Source organism: Vipera ursinii, assembly GCF_947247035.1.
Source record: "Vipera ursinii genome assembly, chromosome: 7".
Lineage (NCBI taxonomy): Eukaryota > Metazoa > Chordata > Lepidosauria > Squamata > Viperidae > Vipera > Vipera ursinii.
The window spans coordinates 3,142,765-3,153,150 of record NC_139521.1 but is presented as its reverse complement, the minus strand read 5'-3'; the positions used below and the strand labels follow the sequence as shown (position 1 = coordinate 3,153,150).

At 44.0% G+C, this 10,386-nt stretch overlaps 1 protein-coding gene across 3 annotated transcripts in view; it reads left to right on the top strand.

The window, feature by feature from the left end:
• Positions 1-9,872, top strand: part of GNPDA2 (glucosamine-6-phosphate deaminase 2) — a 10,150-nt gene extending 278 nt beyond the window's left edge. Inside the window, exons 2-8 of one of the 3 annotated variants that reach the window (XR_014492986.1) lie at positions 3,484-3,649; positions 4,303-4,404; positions 5,183-5,365; positions 7,563-7,747; positions 8,225-8,399; positions 8,936-9,375; positions 9,523-9,872. Coding sequence is in view for 2 of the 3 variants with exons in the window: in XM_083366881.1 (XP_083223007.1) it covers positions 3,526-3,649; positions 4,303-4,404; positions 5,183-5,365; positions 7,563-7,747; positions 8,225-8,399; positions 8,936-8,997 (831 nt within the window). In the remaining variant the exon portion in view is untranslated. Of the gene's footprint in view, positions 1-1,501; positions 1,628-3,483; positions 3,650-4,302; positions 4,405-5,182; positions 5,366-7,562; positions 7,748-8,224; positions 8,400-8,935 lie in introns of all 3 variants that reach the window. The other 2 variants (XM_083366881.1, XM_083366880.1) reach the window with 2 other exon arrangements.
• Positions 9,873-10,386: the final 514 nt, after the last annotated feature.

The following is a 10,386-nucleotide window of genomic DNA, read 5'->3' as shown; positions in this document are numbered from 1 at the left end:
AGGAGGCCACTGGACTTTCTTGTTTTTCCTTTGAAGACGTTTCGCTTCTCGTCCCAGAAGCTTCTTCGGCTCTGGCTGGATGGTGGGGAACGGGAGGATTTATACTCCTTGCAGACAGCTGGTCATTTGCACCCTTTGAGAGAGTCTTTGAGGCCACTTGAAAAGGCTTCCTCCTCTTCCTTCTTCCTCTTCCTCTTTCTTTCCCTTATCCTTCACCCCCTTTTCCTTTTTCTTCCTCTCTCTCTCTCTGTCTCATTCTCCTATCCTCCTTCTTTCCTTCCCGTCTTCCTCCTCCTCTTCCCCTTATCCTTCACCACCTCTTCCTTTTCCTTTCCTCCTCTTCTTTCTTTGTCTTCCTCTCTGTCTCACCCTCCTATGCTTCTTCTTTCCCTCCCGTCTTCCTCCTCCTCCTCCTCCTCCTCCCCTTATCCTTCACCTCCTCTTCCTTCCCCCCCTCCTTCCCTTCCTCCCTTCTTTTTCTTTCTCTCTCTTCTATCCTTCCCCTTCTCTCCCTCCCATCTTTTTCCTCCTCTCTCTCTTTCCCTTTCCTCCTTCTCCCAAAGGTGCCTTTTTTTCAAGAGGCAACTGAACTTTCTTCTTTTTCCTTTGAAGACGTTTCGCTTCTCATCCCAGAAGCTTCCTCAGCTTCTGACTGGATGGTGGAGGAACGGAAGGATTTATACTCCTTGCAGACAGCTGGTCATTTGCCTCCTTTTAGAGGGTCATTGAGGCCACTTGGAGGTTTACATAGACATTTCCTTTGCGTTGCACATCGCATTGCATTGCCCTCCCCCTTCTGAAAGCGAGCAACATCTGGGCTGAAGGTTCTGGAGCATCTTTCTGAAAGGAGTACTGTCCTTGCCTAAAGTCTTGTACTACAATTCCCATTAGCCACAGAGAGGGAGCTAGGTGCATTGGGAGGCAGATGGATTGGAATCCCTGATCCTAAGTGCGTCTACAGTTTCAATTCCCGCCCCTCCCTTTTTTTTTAATAAGCAGCAATTGGGGCGAGGTCTCCAGGACGGTCACTCTGGAAGCTGCATGAAATCTGGCTCTTTTGCCATCTTTAGATCTTTATTTTATAGGGTAACGGACTGCAATAGAAAAACCCAGAGGATTTGTGATTTAAATTATAAGGGTCCTTAACAAGGGTGCCCTGATTGAAATGTACTTCGGTGTGGGCTCACTTGGAAAAAAGATCTGAAAGTCTGCTCTAGGCAAAGAGGACCCACAAAATCGTGCCTTATAATAAAATCACAATAGTTGTGGGTCAAGACTTCGCTTTCTGGCTGACTCACGCCCTAAGCCTCCAGTTTTTCATTCCCTGACTCCATAATGTTGCCTAATTTATTTGCTATTTGTGAAGTGTCAAGTTACGAATCCTTACAGGAGCAAAATACTGGCGTGTGCAGATGGTTGTTTTTCAGTAGATTCTAATCAGTCCGACTGCCTTATTTACAATCAGAACAGTTAAAAGATTTCTATTGCTTTTATTCCATAGGGTGGGTTCTTGATTACCTTTTCCTTCCACGGGTGCCATATTTTTTGACAGATGTTTATGTAGACTGCCATCCAGGATGTTTTTGTTTTTAAACAAGAACCTAGTTTGAACGCTGTATCCCTTCTGGTATGTTTCTGTTTTATTATAGAAGAATACAATAGAATAGAAAATTAGCATACTGTAGAACGGAACAGAACAGAATAGAATATTAAAATACTGTAGAATGGAATGGAATAGAATAGAATAGAATAGAGAAATGAAGAATAGAATTTAGAATAGAATAGAATAGAATAATAGAATTAGAATAGAATAGAATATTAGAATACTATAGAATAGAATAGAATAGAATAGAATAGAGAAATGAAGAATAGAATTAGAATAGAATAGAATAATGAAGACTAGAATTAGAATAGAATATTAGAATACAGTAGAATGGAATGGAATAGAATAGAATAGAATAGAATAGAGAAATGAATAGAATTAGAATAGAATATTAGAATACAGTAGAATGGAATGGAATAGAGTAGAATAGAATGCAATAGAGAAAGGAATAGAATTTAGAATAGAATAGAATAGAATAATGAAGAATAGAATTAGAATAGAATAGAATAATGAAGACTAGAATTAGAATAGAATATTAGAATACAGTAGAATGGAATGGAATAGAATAGAATAGAATAGAATAGAGAAATGAATAGAATTAGAATAGAATATTAGAATACAGTAGAATGGAATGGAATAGAGTAGAATAGAATGCAATAGAGAAAGGAATAGAATTTAGAATAGAATAGAATAGAATAATGAAGAATAGAATTAGAATAGAATAGAATATTAGAATACTATAGAATGGAATAAGAATAGAATGGAATGGAATAGAATAGAATAGAGTATTAGAATACTGTGGAGTAGAATGGAATAGAAGAAATGAAGAATAGAATAGAAATAGAAATAAGAGTAGAATTAGAAATAGAACTGAATAAAAACTTTATTGTCACTTTAAATGTACGCTAATCAGCATACATTAGAATGAAATTTCATTGCCTTCAGCTCTCATTATCCACACACCCACACACATGCTGCAGCATTTTAAACGTGCTATTTATTGCTGAACTTTATATTAAAGAGGAAGGAAATTCACACCCCAGCCATAGGAAGCTTCTGTTTTTGTGACATTCAAATGCCTAGTTTCATAATTTGGGAGATTTATCTGGTTCTCCTCAGTTGTCTTCTGATGGAACAGGCCTCACGGTCTAAAGTCCTGTTGCATGTTTTGGAAGTTATGCCCTTTACATTTTGAGGGTGCCACGTTAGAGAACTTATTGCACCATTGCTATAATCTTGTCTAAACAGATCTTCACAGATAGCCCTTGACTTGTAAGGGTTCATTTAGTGACAGTTCAGAATTACAAATGCACTTAAAAAAAAAAGCAACCCGTGACCGTTTTTCACACTGACAGCCGTCGCAGCATCCCCATGGCCACGTGATCAGCTGACTCATAGTTATGACGGGGGTTGGCGTTGTCCCGTGTGTGTGTGTGTCACGTGATCCCCTTTTGCGACCTTCTGACCAAGTCAACGGCCAAGCCAGATTCACTTAACGACCGTGTTAACTAACTGAATCGCAGCGATTCACTTAAACAACGGTGGGAAGAAAGGTGGTGAAATGGGGCAGAGTTCACTTATTAAATGTCTCGCTTAGCAACGTAAATTTTGGGGTCAGTCTGTTGCGGTCGTAAGCCGAGGACCACCTGTACGGGCTTTAGAGAGCTATTCAGGAAAGTGCTGCCCATGTAGAGGAGGAGATGTAGGAACTTGGAGAATCTTGTGTTGCCCCTGCACTGGCCTTCAAAAACATTTTCTGGAATTGTCCAGTATGGCCACACACAAGGCCTGAAGATTGTGTCGCTGAGGAGGACGTGCTGAGCGCGGTCTGGGCTAAAAGAGGCTGGCTTGAATCACCATTTGCTTGGCTTCCCCCACAGCTTCGGTTGTTTGTTGCTTTGTGGGAACCGTTTCGCCTTAGGATGAGGCTGGTAATCCTAGAAAATTACGATTTGGCGAGCGAATGGACTGCCAAGTACATCTGTAACCGCATCGTCCAGTTCAAGCCTAACCAAAGCCGATATTTCACCCTCGGCTTACCGACAGGTAATTAATTTTCTTCTGTCTCCCTCCCTCCCTCCCTCCCCTCTCTCTCCCTCCCTCTTTCTCCGTTCCTCCCTCTCCCTAATTCCCCAACCTCGGAAGGATGGAAGACAGGCAATCTTGAGCTGGTCAGGATCGAACTTGCTGGCTGTGGGCAGAGTCAGCCTGCAATACTGCAATACACCTCTGCGCCACTACAGCTAAAGATGGATGGATGTCTAGGTAGATAGGTAGATAAGATAGATGATACATAGACAGATAAATGATAGATAAGATAGATAGATGATACGTAGACAGATAAATGATAGATATACATAGATAGATAGCAATCGAAATAGCAATAGCACCTAGACATATACCACCTCACAGTGCTTGACAGCCTTCTCTAAGCTATTTACAGAGTCAGCCTTTTGCACCCCCAACAATCTGGGTCCTCATTTTACTGACCTCGGAAGGGTGGAAGGCTGAGTCAGCCGGTCAGGATCGAACTGCCGGCAGTGGGCAGAGTCAGCCTGCAATCCTGCCTCCTAGCCCTTGCGCCACCAGGGCTCATGATATAATCATAACTGGACTTGTCATCCTCTCTCATCTTTTGCAATTCCAGTGAAGGATATTTTTCTTAGAGCCCGGGATAACGAAACATTTGCTTGATGCAGGAAGCACGCCTTTGGGATGCTACCAGAAACTAATAGACTATCACAAAAGAGGGGATCTCTCTTTTAAATATGTGAAGACGTTCAATATGGATGAATACGTGGGTAAGTTTTGTGTTTTGTTTTTTTTAAGCGCATCTGTGTTTGTGACACGGGCTCAGATTTACAGTGTTACTCAACCTCGGACAGAATTGCACGCTTCCGTACACATTTCCTATCCCAGGGGTAGGCAGCCTTGGCTCTTTTATGAATCGTGGACTTCAACTCCCAGAATCCCTGAGCCAGCATGAGGGAACTATGGCCCCTTCATTTTTAATTTTTTTTAATTTTAATTCCATTTATGTCCCGCCCTTCTCTGAAGACTCAGGGCGGCTTACAAGCTTAGCAGTAGCCTTCATTCTATGTATATGCCTGCTTATTAGGGCTTTCACACACACCCCCAAGCGGCATTATTACAAAGTCAGCTTATTGCCCCCAACAATCTGGGTCCTCATTTTACCTACCTCGGAAGGATGGAAGGCTGAGTCAACCTTGAGCCTGGTGGGATGCGAACCTGCACTAATTGCAGGCAGCTGGTGTTACTTAAGGAGGCATTAGCCCACTGCTCCACCAAGGCTTGACTTGTGGACTTCAACTCCCAGAATTCCTGAGCCGGCATGGGGGAAACTTTGGTCCCTTCATGACTGGTGGACTTCAACTCCCAGAATTCCTCAGCCAGCATGGCTCAGCTTGGAAACTCCCTTTCCCCTCAGCATGGCTGGCTGTGGAATTCTGGGAGTTGAAGTCCACGAGTCATAAAAGAGCCCAGGTTGCCTTACCCCTGCCCTATCCATTTCAATTTTCCTTCAGGTCCACTAATTAAACAGCTCTGCTTTGGTTCCAGGCCTTCCAAGAAATCACCCGGAAAGCTACCATTCTTACATGTGGAACAATTTTTTTAAGCATATTGACATAGATCCAAACAATGCCCATATTCTCGATGGGAATGCACCGGATCTAAAAGCAGAGTGCGACGCCTTTGAAAAGAAGATAGAAGAAGCTGGAGGGATAGAACTGTTTGTTGGAGGTGAGATTTTTGGGTGCTTAAGCAAAAAATTGAAACTTATCAGTGAGTAGTTCAGTTATTACAAGGTACTATTGAAGTTATCGTTGCTTAGAGGAATAAAATCATACGGGGAGTCCGGGACTTTTGCCACGATTCAGCTGCCAATTTATGTTGCTGCGTGAGGCGTTGGTTGAGTTCTGCCTCATTTTATGACCTTTTTTGACACCGTCGTTAAGCGAATCATTGCAGCTGTTAACTTAGTAACATGGTTGTAAAGAGAATGTGGCTTCCCCCCTTTGACTTTGCTTGTCAGAAGGTCACAAAAGGGGATCAAATGATCCCTGGACACGGCTACCATCATAAAAAGGAGTCGGTTGTGAAGCATCTGAATTTGCATCACGTGACCGTGGGGATGCTGGAGTGGACGTAAGTGTGAAAAACGGTCAAAAGTCACCTTTTTCAGGGCCTTTGAACTGTTGTTAGTTGGCAACTGCCTGTATTATGTTTTCATTTTTCCGTTGCCACGCTGCTTACTCCTGTATTCTAGCCTGTTTTTCCCCCTAGTAATTTCAAATTATTCTTAACAGCTATTCAAACTATTTGTTCTCAAAGAAAAAAGGCCAGGCGGTTTGTGGCCAGCACAGCAGGGCTGTGCAGTGCTTCCCTGTTGATCTCCAGCAGTGCTCCAGAATGTGTGAGCGCCCAACTTTAGCGTCTGTCTGCAGATCTTTACGGCAACAATTGTCTTTTCTCAGGAATCGTGAAGCTGCCCTTTGCAGGAAAAGACACGGCTGCTTTAAAGAGCGGCAGACAGGTGCCATATTTGTGTTCCAGATTTTGCGAACTGGGTGCTTTAAAGAGCAGCAGACAGGTGCGGCATTTCTGTTCCAGATTTTGCGAACTGGGTGCTTTAAAGAGTGTCAGACGAGTGCCATATTTGTATTCCAGATTTTGCGAACTGGGTGCTTTAAAGAGCAGCAGACAGGTGCGGCATTTGTGTTCCAGATTTTGCGAACTGGGTGCTTTAAAGAGTGTCAGATGAGTGCCATATTTGTATTCCAGATTTTGCGAACTGGGTGCTTTAAAGAGTGTCAGACGAGTGCCATATTTGTGTTCCAGATTTTGCGAACTGGGTGCTTTAAAGAGCAGCAGACAGGTGCGGCATTTCTGTTCCAGATTTTGCGAACTGGGTGCTTTAAAGAGTGTCAGACGAGTGCCATATTTGTATTCCAGATTTTGCGAACTGGGTGCTTTAAAGAGCAGCAGACAGGTGCGGCATTTGTGTTCCAGATTTTGCGAACTGGGTGCTTTAAAGAGTGTCAGATGAGTGCCATATTTGTATTCCAGATTTTGCGAACTGGGTGCTTTAAAGAGTGTCAGACGAGTGCCATATTTGTGTTCCAGATTTTGCGAACTGGGTGCTTTAAAGAGCAGCAGACAGGTGCGGCATTTCTGTTCCAGATTTTGCGAACTGGGTGCTTTAAAGAGTGTCAGACGAGTGCCATATTTGTATTCCAGATTTTGCGAACTGGGTGCTTTAAAGAGCAGCAGACAGGTGCGGCATTTGTGTTCCAGATTTTGCGAACTGGGTGCTTTAAAGAGTGTCAGATGAGTGCCATATTTGTATTCCAGATTTTGCGAACTGGGTGCTTTAAAGAGTGTCAGACGAGTGCCATATTTGTATTCCAGATTTTGCGAACTGGGTGCTTTAAAGAGCGGCGGACAGGTGCTGTATTTGTGTTCCAGATTTTGCGAACTGGGTGCTTTAAAGAGTGTCAGATGAGTGCCATATTTGTATTCCAGATTTTGCGAACTGGGTGCTTTAAAGAGTGGCAGACGGGTGCCGCATTTGTGTTCCAGATTTTGCAAACCGGGTGCGAAGCATGGCACAATCCCACCAAATCACTAACAAACAGTATTTTGATTCAGGCACCCAAGCACCCCCTGGGACTCTTTGCAGATGGCCCTTACAAATGCCTACTAGTTGGGTGCTTGTTCCCCTTTCCGTAGAGGGAAGTCCTTGGCTTACCACAGTGGCTTAGGGCCATTTTTCGCACTTAGGGCTTTTGTGACATCCCCATGGTCTCGTGACCAAAATTTCAGACGCTCGGCAACTGACTCACCTTCATTGAGTTTTGGGATCAACGGTGGGCGTAAGTCGAGGACTGATCAAGTGTGCCTTGCCCACACCGGTTTTGTCGTTTGTGCTCTTTCCAAGGCATTGGCCCTGATGGCCATATCGCTTTCAACGAGCCGGGATCCAGTTTGGTGTCAAGAACACGATTGAAAACTCTCGCCATGGATACCATTCTGGCGAATGCAAAATACTTTGACGGTGATTTATCTAAGGTGCCAACTATGGCCTTAACGGTTGGCGTGGGAACAGTCATGGATGCCAGGGAGGTAAGAACATCCGTCTTCATATTGGCATTTTTTAAAAATGTATCTGAAAACTGGAGTGCTGTATAAGTCACACCCTTTAGAATTAGCGCCCTACAAATGTCCATTACTAAATTTCCATGGCAGAGGTGGGGAACTACGACCCCTTGTATGGCTTGTGGACTTCAACTCCCAGAATTCCCGAGCCCGCCATTTTAATATGTAAGACCCAGGTTCTAAGGCAGAGCTGGGGAACTACGGTGCCTTTAGGACTTGTGGTTAGTCTCCCAATTCAGAGCAATTAAAAACAGTATAAACCAGGGACATCCAACTTTGGCAACTTGTGGATTTCAACGCAAGATGGCTGGCTGGGGAGTCCAAAAGTCTTAAAAGTTACCAAGGTTGGACACCTTAGCTTAGTATCTTGTTGGAGTGTGTGTGTGTGTGTGTGTTGCTTTCCTAGCTTGCTTGATTCTGCTCCATCCATGCTTGATCTCCCAGGTTATGATTCTGATCACGGGTGCACACAAAGCCTTTGCCTTATACAAGGCCATTGAAGAAGGGGTCAGCCATATGTGGACGGTTTCTGCCTTCCAGCAACATCCCCACACAATTTTTGTGTGTGACGAAGATGCCACTTTAGAGCTCAGAGTTAAAACGGTGAAGTATTTTAAAGGTGAGTGTCATCGAACGAAGAGCAGTTGCAGGATTTGGGAATGGCCAGCCTAGATTTGGGAATGGCCTAGATTTGGGAATGGCCAGCCTAGATTTGGGAATGGCCAGCCATGGGTGACACGATAGCAGTATTCTAGTATTTGAGGGGCTGCCACAAAAAAGAGCGCGGTGTGTGTGTGTTTCCCATTATTTTCCAAAGCACCAGAAGGCAGGACAAGAAACAATGGGTAGAAACTAACCAAGGAGAGAAGCAACCTGGAATTAAGGAGAAACCTCTTTAACAGTGAGAACAGTTAACCAGTGGAACAGCTTGCCTCCAGAAGTTGTGGGCGCTCCATCACTGGAGTCTTTTCAGGAGAGACTGGACAGCCATTTGTCTGAAATGGTATAGGGTTTCCTGCCTGAGCAGGGGGTTGGACTAGATGACCTCCAAGGTCCCTTCCAGCTCTATTCCTATTGACTACCTGCAGTAGGAATGGAATAACGTTAACTGGTAATGTGAGTTAATAACAGATTTATTTTTTTTTAATCTTCAAGGTTTAATGCACGTGCACAACAAACTCGTGGAGCCCCTGCGTAGCATGAAAGAGCAAAATTGAAGGACGGAACCGCACTGGAGCCACTGGGCGGGCTGGGCTGGGGGACGGGACCCTGGCGGTGTGTTTTGGGGAGCAGACTGCTAGGCCGAATTGTGAAAAACCGGCTAAAACCTCATTTTCTTTTCACACCTGGGGCTTGTGGTAACCTTTTCCTGGCGGTCCAAATGCACGCGTACATTCCTCTCCGTGCTGTCACAAAAGCTGTTTTTTTTCCCCCCCAGACCCGTTTTGCTCCTTGCGCATTATTATATCGCCTGAAACTATGGAACAATTCAGGGGAAAGAGGATAAAGCTCAGACAAGCTGGCCAGGGGGAGAATAATTTCCTGGCGGGGGTTGTGTGTCTCTGGAGGATGTGTTAAGAAAAAGATTCCCGAGGGTAACTGCACCGGTGTGATTTCACTTCCATCTTTTTTATTACGCGTTGCGAACCATGTCGGGGCCCTCCTGATTTTTCCCCGAGATCGCACCCTGCAGACACTCCTGGCTCTGTGGCTTGCATATAAATACTTCTTCGTTGCTTTAGATCTTGGCCTCTTTGACATTAAGTGTAACGGAGAAGCAGGCACTTTACAACCAGATGTTTATAATTCACGGCCTTAAAATCTACCCCTTCATCCCTGGGAGTAGGGTGCAGAAGAGTAGGAGCAGAGGATCTATCTAGCAAGCAATGGTAATTTCAATGTATCTTTATTTCTGCTATAACACTCATTTGAAGAGCGGGGGATTGGATAATTTAGGCGGCTTTAACATGGTTATTCTTGCCGGAAACGGGCAAGGGAGTCTGTATATTTTGGCATGCCAATGCAACTGTTAAAATCTCCTAAGCCACACTCGTATTGAGTTTAGCTGAAGTAAAGAGGCATATTATTGCTATCTTGGCCCTGCGTTTTTTCAGCGTCTTGTGGATTTAAAGAGAACAGAACTTCCCTGAGGGGAAGGAGAAAAAGGTGTGTGCTGTATTACTTCTTTCACAAAACAACGGACTCCTTTCTCCACTATGACGGGAGTTTTCTGGATTTGGTTTCTCGCGTTTGAGATAAAGCTAAAGAAAATGCTGAGGGTTTAGCCTCACAACCTCCGGAGATCATTATGTCAAAGTCTATTCGTGATATTTTCCACCCAGTTTTTCAAAATGTGGTGGGAATTAAACAGTGGAGAAAGCAGCAAGAAACCTCTCTGAATAATACTATCATTTCTCCTTTCACAACCCTAACCTCGAAGCTCTGCTATTGTTTAAACCAGTGGTTTTTCAACCTTGGCAACTTTTAAGATGTGTGGACTTCAACTCCCAGAATTCCCCAGCCAGCCAAGCTGGCTGGGGAATTCTGGGAGTTGAAGTCCACACATATTTTAAACTTAAGAAAAACCATTAAGAAAACCAAGATCA